Source organism: Cavenderia fasciculata, assembly GCF_000203815.1.
Source record: "Cavenderia fasciculata unplaced genomic scaffold Scf_Dfasci-F-a-25c12.r2-5, whole genome shotgun sequence".
Taxonomy (NCBI): domain Eukaryota; phylum Evosea; class Eumycetozoa; order Acytosteliales; family Cavenderiaceae; genus Cavenderia; species Cavenderia fasciculata.
In genome coordinates, this window is record NW_004457729.1 from 3,677,875 (window position 1) to 3,700,908 (window position 23,034).

At 34.6% G+C, this 23,034-nt stretch overlaps 8 protein-coding genes across 8 annotated transcripts; 5 read left to right on the forward strand and 3 right to left on the reverse strand.

Moving 5' to 3' along the window:
- Nucleotides 1–720: 720 nt before the first annotated feature.
- med26 (putative mediator complex subunit 26) lies at nt 721–3,658 on the forward strand (the record flags this gene model as incomplete). Its single annotated transcript, XM_004359716.1, has 3 exons — nt 721–868; nt 1,034–2,050; nt 2,130–3,658. 3 exons carry the CDS (start codon nt 721–723, stop codon nt 3,656–3,658), a joined length of 2,694 nt encoding a protein of 897 aa, XP_004359773.1.
- Nucleotides 3,659–3,766: 108 nt separating this feature from the next.
- On the reverse strand, nt 3,767–4,692 carry DFA_01809 (uncharacterized protein; the record flags this gene model as incomplete). Its single annotated transcript, XM_004359717.1, has 3 exons — nt 3,767–4,161; nt 4,358–4,462; nt 4,608–4,692. The coding sequence occupies 3 exons, from the start codon at nt 4,690–4,692 to the stop codon at nt 3,767–3,769; spliced, it is 585 nt and encodes a 194-aa protein (XP_004359774.1).
- Nucleotides 4,693–5,989: 1,297 nt separating this feature from the next.
- On the forward strand, nt 5,990–7,180 carry DFA_01810 (uncharacterized protein; the record flags this gene model as incomplete). The annotated part of the gene is made up of 1 exon (XM_004359718.1): nt 5,990–7,180. The coding sequence occupies one exon, from the start codon at nt 5,990–5,992 to the stop codon at nt 7,178–7,180; it is 1,191 nt and encodes a 396-aa protein (XP_004359775.1).
- An 85-nt stretch (nt 7,181–7,265) lies between these two features.
- On the forward strand, nt 7,266–9,660 carry DFA_01811 (uncharacterized protein; the record flags this gene model as incomplete). The annotated part of the gene is made up of 5 exons (XM_004359719.1): nt 7,266–8,604; nt 8,681–8,852; nt 8,924–9,366; nt 9,435–9,518; nt 9,590–9,660. The coding sequence occupies 5 exons, from the start codon at nt 7,266–7,268 to the stop codon at nt 9,658–9,660; spliced, it is 2,109 nt and encodes a 702-aa protein (XP_004359776.1).
- A 115-nt stretch (nt 9,661–9,775) lies between these two features.
- On the forward strand, nt 9,776–11,333 carry DFA_01812 (prematurely terminated mRNA decay factor-like protein; the record flags this gene model as incomplete). Its single annotated transcript, XM_004359720.1, has 2 exons — nt 9,776–10,661; nt 10,741–11,333. The coding sequence occupies 2 exons, from the start codon at nt 9,776–9,778 to the stop codon at nt 11,331–11,333; spliced, it is 1,479 nt and encodes a 492-aa protein (XP_004359777.1).
- A 162-nt stretch (nt 11,334–11,495) lies between these two features.
- Nucleotides 11,496–12,924, forward strand: DFA_01813 (N2227-like domain-containing protein; the record flags this gene model as incomplete). Its single annotated transcript, XM_004359721.1, has 5 exons — nt 11,496–11,780; nt 11,852–12,321; nt 12,386–12,570; nt 12,648–12,829; nt 12,898–12,924. 5 exons carry the CDS (start codon nt 11,496–11,498, stop codon nt 12,922–12,924), a joined length of 1,149 nt encoding a protein of 382 aa, XP_004359778.1.
- A 120-nt stretch (nt 12,925–13,044) lies between these two features.
- DFA_01814 (PA14 domain-containing protein) lies at nt 13,045–15,314 on the reverse strand (the record flags this gene model as incomplete). The annotated part of the gene is made up of 6 exons (XM_004359722.1): nt 13,045–13,235; nt 13,396–14,421; nt 14,508–14,717; nt 14,798–15,166; nt 15,229–15,277; nt 15,309–15,314. The coding sequence occupies 6 exons, from the start codon at nt 15,312–15,314 to the stop codon at nt 13,045–13,047; spliced, it is 1,851 nt and encodes a 616-aa protein (XP_004359779.1).
- Nucleotides 15,315–15,617: 303 nt separating this feature from the next.
- On the reverse strand, nt 15,618–22,482 carry masA (malate synthase; the record flags this gene model as incomplete). Its single annotated transcript, XM_004359723.1, has 7 exons — nt 15,618–15,868; nt 15,953–16,652; nt 16,776–17,450; nt 19,628–19,939; nt 20,163–20,235; nt 20,626–20,833; nt 22,431–22,482. The coding sequence occupies 7 exons, from the start codon at nt 22,480–22,482 to the stop codon at nt 15,618–15,620; spliced, it is 2,271 nt and encodes a 756-aa protein (XP_004359780.1).
- Between the last annotated feature and the right edge of the window lie 552 nt (nt 22,483–23,034).

Consider the following 23,034-nt stretch of genomic DNA (forward strand, 5'->3'; position numbering starts at 1 on the left):
AGTCATAGTTGGTAGGTCTCCAGGTCAATAAAATAATAATAAAAAAATTAAAAAAAAGACATGACGAGAATGAGGTGAGGTGGAGCAAGGGGAAAACAAACCAGAGAGACAACTATTTGAATACACTAAAAAAAAAAGAGATAATAAGAAACAAGAAGTAGAAGGCAAGAGGAAGAAGGAGAAAGAGAACTTACTTTACTTACTTTTTATATAATAAATAATAAGAGTAACGTTTGTGTTTGTGTGTTTGTGTTTGTTGTTGTGTGAGAGAGTAAGCGACGAGAAGAGGAAGAGAAGATCTGATCTGATCTGTGTCTCACATATTGTACATTCATACGTACTTTTTATACTACTCGACGTAGAGTTGACTTGCTGTCCCGGTCGGTATACAGCTTTAATGTTCAACTGTTATTGTTGTCGTACGTAGCATTTGATTCAAAAGTTTGATGAACAATCTCAGATCGATCCGTCCTTTATTGCACTTACCCATCATCCATCATCCATCATATACCTACTACCTGCCTACCTACCTACTTTTGTTGTTAGTTAGCAATCTTTCAACTTTTTATTCTTTAATCATCAATCATCAATCAATCACCAATCAGCGTCGTTTCTTTAATCACATCTTAATATAATCTGTTAATATAATCATTATTACCAATCAATCAATCAATAATAGCAATCATGGAAACAAACCTAAATATAATCCCAACAACAACAATGTCATACAACTCAACCACCATTCAGAATAATAATAGTAGTAGTAGTTATTATAGTAATAATAATAATAATAATAATAATACAAATATGACAGCAACATTCATTGACTATATGCTTGGCATTATGAATACGATTGATATTCCACAGAGTATGGACTATCTAATGTACAATGAATACTTTAAGTCAGCGCTCGGTAGCCGCGTTGATCCCAATACCTTTTTATACATCACAATGAATATGGACATCTTTTGTCAGATTGTCGTCAAACGATTGCACTATGAGTTGAATAATATTAGCTCGAGTATACTGCTAGAACACTTTGAGCCCTCTCAAGAGTCAAACGCACTCCAAAGTTATTATTACTTGTTGTATGAGAGGAGCCAGCAGTATCAAGAGTATGTGACAGTCACTTATAATACTCCAGTGGTTGAAGACACTGCTGCCAATACTACTACGACTAGTACATCTTCATACTCCTCCTCAACAACCACTCCATTATCACCACCTCCCACCACTACGATACAATCTATCAACAGCACCTTGTTGACTACTCCTCCTATTAGTACATCTCCTCCATCTACTACTACATCCTCTTCATCGACTGAACAACCTCAACAACCTCAACCACCTCAACAACCTAAAACAACATCGACAACAACAACAACAACAAGTTCAAAAGAAAAGAAAGAAAAAGAGAAACCTTCATCATCGTCGACAACATCAAAACATGTTGCATCAAAACCATTACCAATTATTGGATATCAATTAACTGATGAATTACCAACACTTGAACAATACATCTTTTTAAATCCATTACCAAAGGATTTGGTGGCAAATGCTGCCAATCCAAAGAAAAAGAATTGGCGTGATGACAAGGGATCGCTGTCGATTGTCGACAGAGTACCACTGTTTATCCAAGAGTTTACGGTTGCCGCCTCGTGGAGTCAGCTTCGTGAATTTATCAATGTACTCGAGAACAAGATTACAAACTCTTGTCGAAAGAGATATGTCGAGGAAGGCGGTCTAAGGCAACTGCACACTTGTCTCAAATACACCCAAGTGTCTCAATGTTTGCCAAGAGAAATCATCGCCATCCTAAAAGCACTAAAACAACTGCCCATCACCCTCGAACACTTGCAAAAGGAAAGTGGAGTTGGAAAAATTGTACGTGGACTCAAAAAACATGATAATGCATCGGTCAGAGACCTAGCAACCGATTTGGAACGTATTTGGATGAACCTAGTAAAAAGTACAAACAAAGATAAAGAAAAGGAAAAAGAAAAAGAAGAAGATCCAAAGAAAAGATCAAGAGATTCTACAATTGAAAAAGGTAAAAAAAAAAAAAAAAAGAAAAAAAAAGAATATAAGAAAAGAAATTATTAACTTTTATTTATTTTTTTGATTTATAGATCCAAAAAAAGTTAAAGGTGATAATGGGTCATCAACTAGTAGTACTAGTGGTACTGCTTTAAATAAATCACAACAACAAAAACAACAATCACAATCACCAACATTACCAGGTGTTAAAAAGGATTTAAAGGAATTTGAAGACTTGTTTATGACGAAATTAGGAAAACAAAAAGACAATAGTAGTAGTACAACAACAACGACAGGTGCTGCAACATCTGGAACATCATTTGTATTGCCTATATATCCAACAAGAAAAAAACAAGATAACCTTCCTACTCCTACTACTACTACTACTACTTCGACTACACCTACTTCAATTACATCAACTAAACCAACATCACCAATAACCAATCCTACAATAACAAAACCACAATTACCAACTATTAATATTACATCATCTGGTATGGAATCTATATCATTGTTGGATATGACTAAAGTGGCACCTAGAAATACAGCTTCGAGTTCAGGTTGGGATCTTCCAGTTGGAGTACCAGAGGAAGATTTTGAAGTAGTACCAGATCCAAACCGAAGAAAGTCGAGTAAAGGAAGAGTCAATGTCAGATGGGCACCCGACGACAAACTATTACAGATCAAGGAATTTGAATCAAACGAAGAGATTGAAGAAGGTGATCATGACGGCATTGACTTTGAAAAGGCGAGACAGATGGAACACGACAGCGAAAAATTACACCACCGACAACGAGAGATCGTTGCCACTATCGAGTACAAGGCTCCTGCAACCATTGATGCGAATCAGATTTCATCATATGTATATAGACCTGGTACCGACAGTAAAGAGCGTGCTAAACAACTCGAAAGAGAAAACTATACACTCATGGAAATATTTTTAGACTCGAATATCCCAGAAAACCCACAAGAACCAACTGACCTCGAACCTGATTACGATGATTCTCAAGTACCAATTATTCCAGCTGAAAAACCTTCAGCAGCAGCACCAACGACACCAACAACAACAACAACCCTACAATATAATGATAAAATTGTACCAATGAATGCAAATGAAACATTAGATCCTTCACAAATAGATGAAATTCTATCAAGTTTTGATACTGTAAATAATAATAATAATATAAATCAACAACCATTACCATCACAACAACCACTACAACAAGCATATTCTCAAAATAATCACTTTAATAATAATAATAATAATAATAATAATAATTACATGGGATGGAGTAATCAATCCTATGGAAATAATAATATGAATTATAATAACAATATGTGGAATAATAATAATAACTATAATAATAACAATAATATGTGGAATAATAATAACAATAATATGAATAATAATAATATGAATTATAATAATTATAATAACAATAATAACCAAGCAGCTTGGAATAATAATAATAACAATAATAATATGTGGAATAATAATAACAATATGAATTACAACAACAACAACAATAATATGAATAATAATTATAATAATAATAACACATGGAATAATAATAATAATAATAATATGTGGAATAATAATCCAATGAATAATCAAAATTAAGAATACAATATAATATATTATCAACTCCAATGTTTTGGATTTACTTTATATAATTTAAATAGTGTTTTTTATTATACAATCAGTTGATGTTGATTGATATTTATTTGTTTAAAGGGGTAGATTTCCCTCGACAAAGCAATTTTGAACATCATCATAATAGATATTCTTGTGGGTATCAGAGGTATAGGTAAGAACAAGAGTGTTACTTGAAATATCGGAAATGACACTACCATTGTTGAAAGAGGCAGCTACATAGACTGAAAGGGTTACAATTGGTGTAAATTCAGCAGATTGGTTGTGCAATACGGTGACGGCATTGAGTTCGGAGTCAACTTGGTGTCCGTTGACCATGGCAGTTTGGGTGAGACCAAATGTCAATGGCTCGTTGTAATTGTTGATTAAACCATATGATTTGACATGAGTTTGATTTGGTCCATCAAAGAAACCTGATTCATTAAATGGATATTGATGAGTCTTTGATACAGCCTTTAAAGTTGATAATCCTAAAATAAATAATTAAATAAATAAATAAATAGAAAGAGGGAGACTGGGTTAGTACTTTCAAAAAGAGATTGGCAGAAACCTATGGCATCTACGCAAGTTCTACATCTGTACTCAATCGAATTTTATAGATTTATATATTATTTGTGGGCTTGGTTGAAAAAGTTAATTTTTTTTGATTGCTTTGTGGATACATACTATTAATGGTAGCTCCATGTTGTACAGATGTAGAACTTGCGTAGATGCCATAGGCTTCGGCCCAATCAATAGTATTGTGTGGGAAGGGCTTGAAGGTCAACCAAACTACATTAGCAACTTTGCCGTTTACAGATTTTAACTTTTTTTTTTTTTTTTTTAGATACAAATAGAAATAAAAGTTAGTCATTTGAATGGATAATTAATTATAATAGGATATTAATCATAATATATATATTAATATAATACATACCAACACAAACTTTTTCACTGGCACTGTTGAGGGCAGTCAAAGCAGCTTGTGAGAATTCGAGTTTTAATGAATAGGCTGAAGACATTTAATTTATTATTATTATTATTATAATTATTATTGTGAAGATATAGATAGATAGATAGATAACTGGATAACTGGTAAAGATATATATAATATATATTATTTATATAAATAAAATATTGATGAATGGTGTGAAACAGAACAAACCGGTTTGATTATTTATAAGTTTTGAAAGGGCAAAACGACAGTGGAGTTAGGAAAGAAGATTTTAAATTAAAACTAATTTAATCATATGCACCACCCATGTACATGTACATCGTTGACTTTACAAAAGTGGTTGACAGTTATGTGTGAGTGAGCATCACTGTTTCGATCTAGATTGGGGGTGGTACACACACACATCATGTTGTTCACAGGCCAATCCCTCTATCGACTATCTAGTGGGTGTGCCAATCGTCGTCGGATTCGATTTGATTTGTGATCAATGCCACACAGCTAGCTGGCTATCCCATCGGCGCGATGTCAGAACCGATCATTTTGTTTTCGATTTCACCTAAAAACCCATTTTCGTGTTGTTGGCTCACGCTTTTATGTGTTGCATCCCCAATCCAATGAAAAAAAGAGGGTTGGGTTTAGCTTTGTAGAAAGCGATTGATCGATGAAAGGTTAGAAAGGATAAGATCTTTAAAGACAAATACAGTATGGATCACTTTACTCACTTTGCTTTGGTTTGATTCTATAGAATTGATTGTTAAAAAAAAAGTAAAGGAAGATAATGAAGAGTAGTTCTTGTCTTTTCAATGATAATGATTAATCACAACATACATTTATATATATTTAAACTTGAGAAGAAGAAGAAGAAGCCATACACAAATCGTTAACGTCCTGGGCCTACAATGGCTACTTTTGAAATCCGTATGCCTAGTCAGATTCAAGACGTTAACAGTTCAAGATAGCTTCAATGCATGGCCCTGAAGTTGATATGCAATGTTTGATTAAGTAGTCTAATTTGCTGGAAATGATGAGCAGTTATCTCTTCCGTTGATGATCCCATTTCTTTCATTTCGTTTGCCGACAGCTGCAAACTTCCATTGATCTTTGATCAATTCTATTAATGTTGATTTCTCTAAACTCTTGTACACTTCGTTAAGCTGTCCAGATGAATCAGCCATTCATCGACATACTTGCGTTTCTTTCAACCCTCTGCTTGGGATTTTGTAATCATCATCATATGACTATAAAAATTTCCTCGAAACCCTCTGTCTGTCACAGTAAACAAATTAAAAACATTATAATTAATTTAAAATCATCTAGATAAAGAGAACAGATAGATAGATAGAGAGAATCTGCAGAATAATGATATGAGTGATTTTCCGAAATACATCGTTCAATACACTCATCAAAAGAAACAGAAAGCAAAGCGATGGTCTGACGGATATGTGCTACTCAAGGCCAACAAAGTAGTGCTCTATGAAGACGACAGTAACAAGGTTATCGACTCCAAGTTTCTCTCCTTCTCCGCACTGCAAGTCGATCAAGAGTTGGAGACTGATGGTTTTCTCATTCGTGTAATAGAATTGGCTTCTTCTACTTCTTCAAATCAACAACCAAATACAACTACAACCAATACACATATACCTTTATCGACGTCGTCATCGTCGTCATCATCATCAGGTACCATTGGTCAAGCAAAGACAGTAGTGAAAAAGACTAAATTTGCTGTACCTGTTAGTAGTAGCAATCCTATTGCTAAATCAAACAACATGGCTGCTAAAAGGGAAAGAGTAGTCAATTATGGTAGTTCATTTGATGATGTGTCTCATAGAAATGGTACCGATTCAAATGTTGGTGCATCATCATCAACGACACCAAATGGAAACTTATCATCATCATCATCATCATCATCGAAATATAACTATAATACAAGTGGTAACAATAACAACAACATCAATAATAACCAAGATGACGATGTTGCAATATTTGTTCAACCACAAATAAAAAGGGGTGTTGGTTTAATAGGGCAGAGTGTAAAGCCTGTTGCTGCCAATGCTCCTGCTCCTGCTCCTGCCCCTGCTCCTGTTCATCCTCCTCAACAACAACAACAACAAAAGGTTAATAGACATAATCATTCTTTTCAAGATGATGTGCACCAAGAGGAAGGGCATGAAATTGTGCTAGAAGATGAAGAATACCTATTTTTAAAACAACAACAAGAGAGAATTCAACAACAAATGCAAGCTAGACAACAAATGTTGGAAGAAGAGAAAAAAAGGAAACAAATGCAAGAAGATCAATCAAGAAAACAAGAGCAACTCCAACGAGAAAAACAAGCTCCAACAACAGCAAATCCAACGAGAAAAGGAACAACTCCAACAACAACAACAACAACAAGAGCAACTCCAACGAGAAAAACAACAACAACTTCAACGAGAAAAGCAACTCCAACAACAACAGCTTCAACGAGAAAAGCAACTCCAACAACAAGAGCAAACCCAACGAGAAAAACAACAACACCAACAATTGGTAGAGCAACAAGAACAAGAAGAAAATAATCAACAAACTCAAAATAGGAATTCTCTATTGTTGCCCAAAAACAAATCTTTGCTGAGACCTTTGTCCAAGCCACCTATCTCTACGATGCCCATTCCTACTCAAAATCCCCTTCCTCCTTTTACACTTTCTCCTCCCCTTACACCTTCTCCAGATGTTGATGTTGATTTGGGTAATAGTAATATCGATAATCAAACCACTCAGATAATTACATCATCGCGTCCAACATCTCTTTTGGCTGGTATTAAATTTCGAAGTCAACCAACCACTACTATTCCACAATCTACTCCTGCTTTGAGTAGTAATTATCAAACAACCCAACCAACTACTACTACTATTATTCCACAATCTATTCCAGCTGAAAGTATTCCTAGTCCAATTGTTGAAGAGGATCCATTTGAATTTGAACACCCAATTCACAACGACGTCGATATACAAGAACAGAATGAACAACAGCCACAATACAACGATTTTTTTGGTATGGATGAAAGTGCGCAAGACAGTGACGCCGATCAATTTTATATGGATAATGATCAACATGATTACATTCCTTTGCATTCACCATCAATTAGTAGTAATAATAATAATAATAATAGTATATCACCAAAAAAAACAATTTCATTGTCTGTAAAACCATCAATTAATAATAATAATAATAATAATAATAATAATAATAATAATAATAATAATAATAATAATAATAATAATAATAATAATAATAATAATAATGATAATGATAAATCACCAATTAAACAACCAAATGCTAAAACCCAAACACTTTCACTCAATATATCAAAACCAAAGAATCCAATCTACAACACCACTTCTACTACTACTACTACAACGACGACTGAAGATGATGTAGATTTTGATTTTGGGAATCCAAATGAGGAAGAACAACAGGAAGAACAACAAATTCAACATATAGATAATATTGTTAAAAAAACAACTACGGTTGTTGGTAAACCATCATCATCAAATTCAACATTTAAAAATACTTTTACAGCTCCAACCAAATCTGCTGCTTCCAACAATAATAATAATAATACAACGTTATCACTAACTGGAAAGAGAAAAGAAATTAATTATGGAAATCAACAAAATAACAATAACAATAATAATAATAATACTAACAAGACAGCCAAAGTAGGAGGATTCCAATCACCATCCAATTCAGCACAAAAGGTTCAATGGGTTTATGATATAATTAAATTCCCCGATGCAAAGACAACCGAACTTTTAATGTTGAATGCCAAAGCAAATGGAAAAGGAACCATTGAAAGACAATGCACTGTTTTCAACTACTTTAACAATTTTGAAGAATATATGAACAACTATGTCGATGCAATCACTGAAGAAATTAATATTTATTTATTCGAATTGGCTCATAAATTATTTAAATCTTGTGTTATTTTAAATTCAAATGGTATGTAATCTATCAACCAACAAAAATATATATACTATCATACTTTATACTAATGATTTTTTATTTATTAAAAAAGAAAAACCTCCACCTTGTCTATGTCAACCAAAAGGACAAGTCACTTCAGTTAGAAGATCAATTAAAAAAGAAGGAAAGAATCAAGGAAAAGATTTTTATACTTGTGATTCAAGAGGAAAGAAATGTAATTATTTTAAACTTATTGATGAAAAAGAATCTCCTTCACCTTTATTGTAAGTAGAAAACAAAAAAAAATTATTATTTATTTATTTTATTTATTTATTTTATTTATTTATTTTTTTAGGGATAGTCATTCATTATCAATACCAAATGAAAAATTAACAAAGGAAAATGAAAAATACTTTCAATCAAAAGGAGTTAATATATGTTTTAATGTAGAATTTATAGTTAAAGATCTTCCACAACAACAACCAAAATTTGGTCAAGGAGGAGGAGGAGATATGATGACAAGTGGTGGACCACCAAAACAACCAGAATATGTATATTTTATTAAACTTGCCGATAAGAGAAACTTCAAATATGCAAAAGATGATTTATGGGTACTATCATTGACTAGTAATTTTAGTACAAACACTTTTATCGTTAAAAGTGTATTTCACTCACTATCCAATCAAAACATGCTACAGGTAGTACCACTCTACGAACACTTGTTACCAAGACTTGGTAGAAAAACAACTCTATTTGCAATACTTGGTCCAAATATTTCAACTGAAATGTCAATGATTGGTAAATATATAAATATATAAACATATATATATTAATATTAATATGAATTTGATTTTTTTTTTTTTTAGAGAATTTAAAATCTGAAAACTTTTTATCATTACCAATTCATGAATTTATAATGAATGGAGAAGAGAAACCAATGTCTGAAGATTGTAAAGATATATTTTTCTTGAATATGGGGTGTCAGGATGCACAACATATATTGGATAAATACATGACAGAGCATCGACTCAACGATCATCAATCACAAGTACTCAAGCAGGTGTTTTCATGGTTCAACTTTGCAGATACTGAACCGGCTCGACTCAAACAACCAGTTAAACCTGTCCTTCTTGTACACGGTGTGTTTGGTTCTGGAAAGAGTACACTTCTCGTCATTATCATACTATTCATCAGCGAGCTGTGCGATATGGGCGAGAATGATTTGGTTAAAGTGTTGGTGACATCGCTGACCAATGTGGCAGTCGACCGTATCCTGCTTGGTCTACTCGAATACCGATACAAGGATTTCTACCGTATTGGAAGTGTCAAGAGAATAGCCAAACCAATCATCAGATACACTATTCACAGTGGCGCCGGTGGTAGTGGGATTAGCACGTCAGATGATGACATGCTCAAAGAGATTAGGTCAATGTTGAAAACTGAAACCGACGAAAAGAGCAGAAAACTGTTGGAACTGGAAATAGAGGATATTGATTCGGGTAGATATATCAATCGTCAAAAGGGACTGGCTGCAAGCCGTGTGATTGGTACAACCTGTGCGTCGTCGACATCGTCAATGTTGGCAGACATGACATTCCCCATTGTATTCTTGGACGAGTGTAGTCAAATCACAGAACCACTGTCTTTACTACCGTTGTGTAAGAGTCGGTGTGAACGACTCGTTGCAGTTGGTGATCCACTCCAACTCGAGCCTACACTCCATTCAAAACCATCGCAACATGTATTGGATACTGGTGGGTTGGAGAAAACACTCTATGTGAGATTATCCAAGCTCGGACTACAACCTGTTATTCTCAAGACACAGTATCGGTGTCACCCTCGAATCAGTGCGCTCTCCAACAAGCTTTTCTACGACAATGCACTCAACGATGGCATCCTACCTGCTTCTCGACCTCCCCTCATCTCCAACCTTTCACCCATCACTCTCATTGAATCTGATATTGGATCGGAACAACATGATAGTTTTACCGGTGGTTTTTACAATGACGGTGAAGCAAATCTTATATTTTCAATGATTGATATTCTAACTAGAAATGGTATTAAAGAATCTCAAATTGGTGTTATTTGTTTTTGTAAGAGAAAAAAGAACAAAAAGAAAAAAAGGATGGTAGACGATTAACAATACTATTTATATTTATTATAATTATTTAGATAAAGCACAAGCATTTAAAATGGCAACATCATTTAAAGAGAAAAAGAAAAAAGAAAAAACATTTCAAAAAGAAACAGCTATAAGTGATTATGATGATTATTTTGGCGGTGCAGAAGAAACAGAAGAAAAAAAAATGGATCATCAATCAAATGTGACTAACAATCCTAATATTCCACCTGCTCTAGTCACTCAAAAAAAACAAAAAAAGACTTTATCAAGTAAAGATTTATTGGGAGATGATGATGATGAAGAATTAAATAGATTGGTTGAAATGGAAGGAGGAGGAGAGGGTGATGAAGAGGATCAAGGAAAAAAGGATGATATGGAAGGTTTAAAGATTAGTACAGTCGATGCATTCCAAGGTGCTGAAAGAGACATTATTATATTTAGTTGTACTAGAACATCTACATTTGCTCAAGGGTTTCTTGATAATCCCCAAAGATTAAATGTTGCCATTACCAGAGCCAAAAACCATTTTGTCATTGTTGGTAGATCAAAATTACTATCAACCAATGCAACTTGGAAAACAATCATTCAATCTTGTCAAACTGGTATTATAGGTTCAAATCTATCAAAAACTAAATCCTTCTAACAAATATAATATATAATAATATAAATATGTACATAAATAATAAATAAATAATAATTATTGTCATTAATTAATTTCAAATGCAAATATTTGATCAAGATGATGACTCTTTTTTTACAACTTTATTTTTCTATCTTTTGTTGTGGTTTTGAAGGATATAGATTAATGTTTAAACACTCTCATTCACACGATCATTCGCATTCGCATTCACACTCACATTCACATTCACATGATCATAGTAGTCACAATTGCGATGATGGAGATAATGATGGTGATGATGATATTAGTATAGATGATCAAGACAACGAAGACGAAGAAGAAACAGATGAAAATGAAATCAAACACTTCAAGACTGTCGTAGAGGCATTCTTTAGTTATAGACAATTCGCCAATAACTGGGCTGAACATATGCGAGATTACTTTAATGAAAGATTGACTGATAATCAAAGAGTATGTAGATTGATTCAAGTTGTACAACATACCATGGAGATAATAACTAACTTTTTGTTTCATTTTTAAAGAAACTATTACCAAATTATATTAACAAGTTGGATGCGATGAAACAAGCTGGTGTTGGTAATGCCAACTTTTTACATAGGATTGGTGCAGAATGTAATCAAGTGTTTCAAGCAGAGAAATCATCTAGTTCGATCCCTCAGGTTGGTGGTCAAGACAAAGAACAACAAGACAGTTGTTCACCAGACCCAAAAAACATTGATAAAGTAAAGAGTACACTTAAACAATTTGCAAGAGAATGGAGTAGTGAAGGAAAGACTGAAAGAGATGCTACATTCTTACCTATACTGGAAAAACTGGAACAACTGTTCCCACAAACCGACGACCCTTTACGTAAACGTAGTGCAATCAAAGTATATTGTCCTGGTGCTGGATTGGGTAGACTTTGCCTTGAGGTTGTATCAAGAGGATTTTCATGTCAAGGTAGTGAATTTTCTTATTTCATGTTACTTGCTTCAAGTTTTATTTTAAACAAGTATGTGTAAACCAAACAATCAAACAAATAGTATAGACCTTCATATTAATATTATTAATTATAGAGTTTCAAAAGCAAATGAATTTACTATTTATCCATTTATACATCAAACAGTCAATGTACTTAGAGATGTCGATCAATTGAGGAATATTAAAGTTCCAGATGTATACCCACTGGAAATGTTACCAAAAGATCCAGATTGTGAATTTAGTATGGTTGCTGGTGATTTTACCAAAACTGTTCAATCAAGTAAGTATTAAATATAACACAACAATAAGTACCTATTTATTTATTTATTTATTTAATTATTTTTATAAAAATCTTAGAACATTGGGATGTTGTTTGTACATGCTTTTTTATTGATACTGCAAGAAATATAGTTGAATATATTGAATGTCTTGCAGAGATGATCAAGGATGGTGGATATTGGATTAATTTTGGTCCATTACTTTATCATTTTGCTGACCATCAAGACTCTATTGAATTGTCCTACGAACAACTCAGACACGTCATTATCAATTTGGGGTTCGACATTCTTCACGAGGAGCTCCGAGAAACACAATACACTTCAAATAGAAGCTCTCTCATGTCTGTTGTATATAAATGTCAATTCTTTACTGCAATTAAAAGATCATCAACCTCTTCTTCTTCCTCCTCCTCCCCCACCTCTTCTACTACTAAATAATAATAAATCATGATCTGAATAATTAATTAATTATCTATTTATTTTCCAACCATATCGTCACCATATAGAGGATTGTCTTCTGTTCCTGGTTTGGTCTGATAGGGTGGATTGGAACTGGTTTGTTTTACCTTTTCATATCTTTCCTTCCAATAATCATATCCCTTTTTGGCAGTGTACAATAGTACACTGAGAACAACTGCACACGTCACCACAACACCTGCAATAATACCTATGGATATGACTGCTGCAGTTTGACAAATTAAAGGAATTGGCGTAATGTCGTGGAAATCGCATCCCGTTTCGTTATTGCATCTTCCAAATTGACATTGGGTATTGGAAGGAATGCAGTCAACGTTAATTAAAGTGCATCCAAGTTGACCATCACATACATGTAGGTTTAAGACATTTCATTTGTGATGATTCGCACTCTCTCCTTTTAAATTTGCATTCTCCAGTGGTTTCATCACAAAATGCTACTTGGCATGGTCCCTCTCCATCTGGACATATCTTGTCATTGACTTGGCATCCAATTTCAGTATCACAAGTTGAATATTGACATTTGGTTGGGTTTGGACATTTAATAGCAGGATATGAACATGTTCCATTATTAGTCGATGTACCATTGCAATATCCAATTTGACATTTGTTTTCCATTTGTGTACACAATGAATTTCTTGGCTTACATTGATACACTCTATCAATTGGATCACAACTTGAACAACCATGGCATTTGATAGATGAATGAGTAATGTTACCAGACTCTGCATCACATGAATCTAGAGTACATGCATTTCCATCATCAATTAACGGGTTTGGTTTCAAAGTCCAAGTACCATTTGATGAAATACATTTATCCAATACTTGACATTTGTTTGGATGACCAATAGTACAGTTGCTACAATCTTTTATCTCCATTATTTCGCATTCGCCAATTGTAGAATCACAACTATAATATTGACAAGGATTGATAGATCCATTTACAATGACGGATGGAGGACATATAGGTTGAAAAGTGCATCCCATATTTGGATCACAAAAATACCATTTGTCAGGACCTCTACAATCTTTTTCTCTTTGAGAACATGTTTGATTGTCAGATTGACAAGTAGATATTGTACAAACATTTTCCGAGAAACAAGTGGATGTATATTGACAACCAATATCTTTGTTGCACAAATTGGTTGAACATGGTTTATCGGGACATACTACTTGTTTTAAAATTGGTTTGCCATCAAATGAATTGCAACTAAAAGTTTGACATTTGTTGTCAAGATGGGAGTAGTTTTTAAAGGTATAGGTGCAATATTCTCCAATTGTTGATATGTCATTTATCTTGGTATCCCATCTTGGGCATTCACCTTTAACACATTTGTTGGATTCGAATTTATTGCATTTATTAGGATCGCAACAATCACCTTCCAAAACATATACCACAATAATCTAAATAAATAGAATAAAGTTAATATCTGTTTCTCGAAATCAATCATCATAATAAACTTACCTTTTTGTGAACAATCTAGAATAAAATTAATTGAAATAGTGAACCCAGAACCAGGGGCCTTGCGCTCACAAAAGAACATGTCTATTGGATATTTGAGCCCATTCGAGAGACGAAGATCATCCATTGAGATATGATCTGACTGTAAACCGTGAAGCCCTCCAAGGTCACTGACTAGACGATTGTCGACAAAGAGGAAAAAATCATCATCACCTTCAAAGAAGATATCTTGTCCCTTGCATAAGTAAAATAGCTATTAATCTTGAGACAAAAATGATAGTTGTGGTATATACCAAATTCACTATTGTACTTTCTAAAAGATGGGTCTCTATCAAACCCCAAACCGTCTATTGGAAAAAAAATATCATTTTGATAAAGATATCGATCAGATCTTGTATCTCTATAAAAGTAGATATTCGTGGAGAGGGTTCTTGTGGTTCTGTTTGTATAATCAGGTGAAAAAAAGTACGGAAACATATTTGGAGATATTATTCTTCCTTGGTAGTTGACCGGATTTTTGGGGTCTAAACTTCGTAATTCCGGGATCTTTGAAATTACATTTAAATTGCTCTTTACAAGACCATGAGTGAGAGAACCGACATCAGGCTCAAAATTATCATTTAATCCTGGGAATTGATCGGTGACCGATACGGTCATAATAACTATAAAATTGAGTGGGTTCGATTAGATTTGATTGAACCATTACCTTTACTATTTTCCTTACTTACACTTTTCCAAAGGTTGCGAGAAACTAAAATTGTTTTGCCATATCCCTATAAATAAAAAGATAAACAAAATAGATACTTTCATATTTTGGTCAATCTATTGATAATAGAAGATTGAGATAAAAAATATGTTATATGTAGACTAACTATTTGTTCATCAAAAAAAAAAAATCCCAAAGCCAAAATTCCCCCTTTTGAAATTGGAAATTCCTGTTGACCCATTCTGATCATCAATATTGTATGTGTTGTTTCGATTGAACCATGGGGTTTACCCAAATAAATAATGTATTAAAGTCGAAATCAAATTTAATAAATTATATTGATCAATATTGATGCTGTGGTGTATGGAAAAAAAAGTATACCTAAAATTGATTATTATTATTATTCATTAAAGTTTTGGATTGAAAGCAGTTCTTTCTCTTCTAATAACATATTGATAGGCAGTTGGTGTAAGGAAATCGACAAAGGTTGGAGATGCAATAAGAGATTGGAACATTGGTATAGAATCCTTTAAGGTTGTCGATTTTTTGTTTCTATTTTCCAAAACTGGTTGTAACTCTTTCAAAATTTGATTGAAATATTCCAATGTTATAACCTTTCCATTTGATAATTTTGATTTATGTTTAATCCATTGCCAAACTAAAGAATTATATATTGAAAAAGAATTCTTTTGTTAATATTGATAAAAAATAAAAATATATATATATATTGTTTTTGATTTACTTTGAGATCTTGAAATTTCAGCAGTTGCAGCATCTTCCATTAAATGATTGATTGGAACACATCCATTTCCATTTAACCAGGCGTCCAAGTACTCTACACCGACAATGATGTTGCCCTTGAGACCTTCCTCGCTGATATCGTCGCTCTTGATCTCTGGGATACTGAGGATATCCTTGGCGGTGAAGGAAGGGTTGGGAGGGATGATATGGATTTGGTTGGGTGTCTTCATGTGCAAGTTGAATTGCTCCAAAGCGGTGGGGATGAGTGCTGGATGGGCCACCCAGGTGCCGTCGTGGCCAAACATGACTTCACGCAACTTGTCAGCCTTTACCTTTTCCAAGGCAACGTCGTTGGCCTGCTTGTTGTCCTTGATGGGGATCTGTGCGGCCATGCCACCCATGGCATGCACACCACGACGATGGCAAGTGTAGATGAGTAATTTTACATAGGATTCCATAAACGGACTGGTCATGGTCACCTTGGCACGATCAGGCAACACAAATTGTGGATGTTGTTGGAACTTTTTAATGATGCTGAAAATGTAATCCCAACGACCACAATTCAAACCAGCCGAATGTTCACGCAACTCGTATAATATTTCATCCATTTCAAATGATGCCAAAACAGTCTCTATCAATACAGTTGCTTTAATTGTACCAATTGGAATGCCAACATAATGTTGACTAAAGTTAAATACTTCCTACAAAAAAAAAGTAAATAGATAAATAAATAAATAAATATTCTTTTTCTTTTTCTTTTCTTTTTCTTTTTCTTTTTCTTTTTCTTTTTCTTTTTCTTTTTCTTTTCTATTCTTTCGACTTACATTCCATAAACGAGCTTCAAGATGACTTTCCAATTTTGGTAAATAAAAGTATGGAGCTGAACCTCTGTTCATGGCAATACGATAGTTGTGGAAGAAATAGAGACCAAAGTCAAAGAGTGAACCACTCATTGGCATACCGTCAATGTAGACGTGTTCTTCGTCGAGATGCCATCCACGAGGACGTACAAACAAGGTAGCAACCTCTGGCTTGAGCTTGTATTCACGTCCATCGGGTGCTTTGTAAGAGATGGTACGGTTGTTGATATCGATCATGTTGATTTGACCGTGAATCGAGTTGTACCAAGTTGGACAATTGGCATCTTCAAAATCGGCCATAAACACCTTGGCACCGCTGTTGAGTGCATTGATAACCATCTTTCTCTCGGGTGGACCAGTAATTTCAACGCGACGGTCCATAATGTCACGGGGCATGGCAGCACATTTCCAATCTGCCTTTCTGACATTCTCTGTATTCTTTAAAAAGTCTGGAAAGATGCCACGATTCAAATCGGCTTGTCTCTCTTGTCTCTTTGCCAACAACACTGTACGAGCCGATCTAAACTTTCTCTCCAACTCTACCAAGAATGCCAATGCTTCAGTCGTCAATATCTTTCTTGCATGATGATCCAATGCTATCTTGATTTCTAAATCCATTCTATTATATCCTTTATCCATCTAAACTCTAAAATAGTTTAAAAAGAATGAATTAAATAAACAATTTATATTTCAAAGTATATCTAATGAATGATGTTGATGATGATAATTCTTGTATTGTTATTTATATGATAGTAATAATATTCTAAATTTACTTTTAATTTATAAATTAATTCAATTTGGAAAAGAGGAGGAGGATGGATGATGAGATGAAGGTGTGAAGAGAAGAAGAAGAAGAAAGTAGAGGAAGGGAGAACAAAAAAAAAAGAGAGAGGGGATATAAGTGAATGAATGAATGAATGAATGGTACCCTTTTTACTAATCTAATCCAATCTATCTCTATCTCTATCTGTCTTGTATTACTATAATATAGCGGTAAGTATCTATCTATCTAATTATAATTATTCTTTTTGTTGTTGTTGTTGTAGGAGAGGAGGAATATATACTATATAATAACCCTGTCTTATTATCTATCTTCTATCCGATATCGGCAAGATAGATATTTTACTTTACTCTTTTTACTCACCACCACAAACAACACAACACATAATACAACACAACCACCACACGGATGCATCTCTCTCACTCTAGTCTATAGTAATACAGCACAGTTTGAATGAATAAACTTACTAAATGAAATGAAATAAATAATGAATTATAATTGCAAATAATAATAATGTTGTTGCAAAAAGTTAGATCATTCATCACACTGCAATGAAGTTCATAACAATAAAAAAACAATAAAAAATTCGATTTATCTTTTTTGTCATCATTTTCCTTTTTTGGAATTAGATAACCATCATATTTATTATTGTTTACCATGAACAAATAATCATCAATTACCAAATCAAAACAAAACAAACCAAATATTATTTATTTTATTATTATTATTATTATTGTAATTTTTTGGTTTGGAGATATTTTTAAAAATTATATAAACGCAAATAGAAAGAAAGAGATTCTTTTTGGATCCAAAAAAGGTAATAGGAAATATACTAACCCAATATTTGTTTATTAAAAATCGATCATTAAAGAAAAGAATTTTTTTGATTTTGATTTGATTTGATTTGATTTGGTAATTGAATCTGATGTTAGGTAAGCGAGCGAGCGAGTTGATGATACCCCAATCGAATTGGAACCTATAGGTGAGGAAAGTATCCGAAAGGAAGGGGCTCTATCTGGATGGTCAAAGTCTCCATTTTGAAAAAAAACTAGTCGTAGATATTGATTGGTATTAATCAATCAAAGTGATGGGCTTGATCAGACAACTGTTGGGGATGTGTGTCACAATGGATAATAAATCAGATTATGAGAGATTAAAATGATTCGAAAAGATCAAAAAAAAAAAGATTGATTAAAAGTTAGTGGCGGTTTTGTGGATTTGGTTGGAAGATGTCGCAGAAATCAATGTGTGTGTGGGGTGTTGCAAAGCCTTCAATGTTGGGCAAAAAAAAAGAAAAAAAAACCATGCCCTGACAAGAAGAAAAGTGTCAGGGAGGGAGAATGGATCCAAGGACTTGTCACATTATCCTGATTTTCAAACAACCGAAGTCAACAGATAGATATGCAAGTGTGTAGATATTCAACCGAGATCAATGTGTTGTGGTGGTGGGGTTGTTTTCTTTCGTTTGGAAAAAAAGGAAACCCAGTTTGTTTGTTTGTTCTAATAAAAGAACATTTGATGATGATCATTTCCGCGTCTACTATACTCTTTCATTCTATTGTCGGGTTTGAAAATTCGAGACAACCCAACAAGAAGAATGGAATCACCATTGCGATCTCGCTTGTCTCCATTCTATTCCTCTCGCTCTCTATATCCATGCCCTTGCCCTCCTTGTAGGTGATGGTTCTACCACTCTCTCTCTCTGTTTGCGCTATGTGTGTGTACGTGTGTGAAAGAGTGATGGGGTGTGCTTTCCTTTCTTTTCATTTCTTTTCTTTACTTACCCTAGTAACCCTTGCCCTTCCCACTTTCTGGGAGTGAGCTTGGTGCTTTGTTTGTCGCCATTACGAATATATCTGATGGTGATGGGCGTATTCTCACTATTTCTGACGACGGCGGCCACCGATTGGAGATATTGCACGGTCTTTTCGAGTTTATCAAACGGCCCTACACTTCCAAACTGGACGATCCTGTCGTTTACTTGCAGTCCACTTTTAGATGCGGGCGAGCCGGGTGTCACCAAGTCAATGTATACAAAGGGCTCTTCGTTTTTAACAGGTGTCGCCAAGGTGGCAGTAGCAGGAGCAAGAGCAGAACCGACTGCAGATGCGGAGGATGGATTGGCAGCAGGAGATTGTATTGAGGATTCCTTGGTCAAAGAAGAAGATGTAGTTGGTGTTGATATGCTTGATGGTTTGGGGACAGTCTGTTGTTGAGGTTTGTTCTGAGCATGCAACTTCAACATGCCATCCTCAATACTCTTCATTAATATCTTGTAATCGGTTTGAATACATGCAATCCTTGCTCTCGCTTTCTTCACTTCAATTATTATATCCAAGTGTGGAGACTATATATACAAATAATAATTAAACAAACAAATATTAATATTAAATATAATTATAATAATAATCCCATTTTGTCAAATAATAATAAACCGTTTAACCATATATAGTATAATATTATTTTAACCAATCGAATCGATCTGTTGATCAATCAATCAGCCATCAATCAACAAATCAACCAATCAAACAGCCAACAAAACAAAAACAAACAACTATTTAGGAATATACCCAAATATAGTCAAGTCTGTAAAAACATCTAGCCAAGTATGTATCTTGTTGATTGGTATCATTCATCACCAATCTAGATGATTCATTCATCCATTCATTCAACCATCATCTACCCATTGTCGTTGTTGTTTTTGTTGTTGCTTATTCGATCGTCATTGTCATTGTCATTGGTGCGCTATCGTGATTGTGATCGTTTGTTGGTGATTGTGTCCGTTGCCAACACCGCCGTGGGGACGTATAGTGATTCATTCCTCCACCCATCAACCAATACCATCATGTCTTTTTACCCGTTCACAATGGTAGGTGGGGATTCAAGATCAACCAGCCTACCACTGATCAGTGTGCACATAGCAAAAGAGAAAGAGGTAAGAGGGCCGATAAAAGCAAATAATAGAATAGGGTTTGAATTTAAAGATATATGTGACGGTTGATTTACAATAGAGATTGATATGATATAAGATACATTACAGGATATCCTTCTTTATCTACAAACGAACCATTCAACCCAAAGAGACTACCTCCACCCTTTATAAGGTAATCTCTAAGTGTTTGTAATTCCTCTTCAAGGTCGATTCGTTGTTTAACCAGGGATTGTAATTGATCGACGGTTATTATCTCATCTTGTTCATTGCCACTAGTTTTGTTGTTGTTGTTGTTGCTATTGCTCATTGCTTATTAGATTATTTTGATGAGATGTTGTTTGTTGCGAGGAGGAATGAAAAACACTTGTTAAAGTGATAACCAACGTCAAAGGTTGTTTTGTGATTTGTTGTGTAAGATGGGTAGGGTTGGAGATTATTGTTGTGAGAGTAGTAGTAGTAGTTTATCGCATACAACTTAATTGATTGATTGATTGATTGATTGTTGTTTTTAATAATCAAATCATCAAGAGGTATGATGATCAAGCTCAACGATCAGATACTAGTCGCGGGCTGGGTTGGGGGTGTGTGTTTGCTCACCCTTCTCCTCCTCCCCAAAACGAACTGTTAATTAAATTAAAATATTAATTAATTTTTGTATGTTGTTGAAAAAAATCGACGAGATGTATTATCGAACTTCACCTCCCTCTTTCATTATTTTTCAAAAACAAACAAAAAAATTAAAATATCTTTGTCTGTCTTTTTTGCTGTGTTGGGGAAAAAGAGCTCCTTCATCTAAAGGTTCGAGATTTAATTTAGGGCTGTTGCTCTCCCCATCACGTGGATGTATATGTTGGGCTATGCATTATTATGATACCCTGTTTGTTTTGTACGGGTTTGCCTAATCGATCTCAACGACGGATATCTTTTTGATTGCCCTGCCTATCCAATAATCCATCACCATCATTGCTAGCTCATTCCCCTTGCGTTCTGCAGTTCGATGATCAGAAAAAGGTGAAACCAGCGTTGCGAGAGGGCAAAGACTATCGGGCATGGATGTGTTGATCCACTCGACGATCTCCCCTCCCCCTCCCCCTCCCCGTTTGCTTTATGATTTATTCCTTTATCCCAATGATCGTACGCCCACACCACCCCCATTCGAAAAGGATTAGATTAGATAGACAGATGTACAAGAGCTAGCTCCTCCCTCCTCCCAAGGGTGTGGAATTGGATTTGACCAATCCCCTCAAGAGGACAGGTTGGATGTGTTTGTTTGACGCGCGTGCGTACGGGTGGGTGTTGACTTTCTCCAGAGCTCAACAAGAGGGTCTGTCTTGCGCAGCTCCATCTTAGGAAACATGTACCTAGCTAGCTGCAACAGCAGCAGCAGTCCCTTTTCAATTATCACCATCCCCAACCAATCAGCCTCATCCACGCCCAGCCAACAACCAACCCGTTTCTATCGATAAGATAATAATCATCATCATTAACTTTATCTTTGTTTATGATCTTCATTCATCCCTTCTACCATCCTTCCTTCCTTCCATCCATCCATCCACCATCTTCTTATTTTGATAGAGTTGTTTTTTCCCATAGTTGTACAATAACATATATCAATCTATAATTATACATACATATATATTCCAATCAAACAAGGAAAGCAAACCATATACACCCCTACCCATACATATTCTATTTTAGTACCAATTAATTAATTATTTATTTATTTATATCTCCTCCTTCCACATTCTTTGCTCGATTGATAGTAATAATAATCAAAAAAATATTAAAAGTAAGTGTGTATGTGTGTATAATATTACATATATCTCTCTCTCTCTTTCTCTCTCTTTCTCTCTCTTCCCTCCTTTTGCCAACAATTCAACTTGCCTTAAAAGGAAGTTGACTTTACTTTTGCTCATTATAATCTCATCGCTCTCGGTACTTGCTTTTGTCTCTCCCATGTTTAAAAGGTTGTCAAAAAAAGTTTCTCTTTCTCTCTCTTTTACTTTTTGTTAACTGCAACGACAACTCTATCTTTCATTCTTTCAAAGTTGTCTATCTATCAATCTCCTGCGCTACTGCTGCTCGGCTGGCGGTAGTTGTAGAAAGTACTAGAGTAGATAATACTACTCGGTCTCTGATCAGCAGATAATCTACTCGAGAGAGATTGTGAAAATTAAATCATGTCTGCTCATGTGATAATATCTAGAATCACCCGTCATCTTGTGTGTGTTTTTTCAAATGATGGATGTTCGTTTTCAAGCTCGGTCGGCTTTGCAAGTCCTTCCAGTTAACGATGTTTGCACACAACTGCCCCTACCCCCCCACTTTGGACTGATTGGTTGGACTAGTGAACCAACTAATTAGCTCGATCAATACTTATAAGCACACACCCACATCCATCGTGTTCATTTTAATCTATCCCCACCCCAAGTTGATCACGTATGTGATTGATTATCTCTCTCCCTCTTATTATTCTATTTATTACTTTTCAATACCAATTATACATTCAT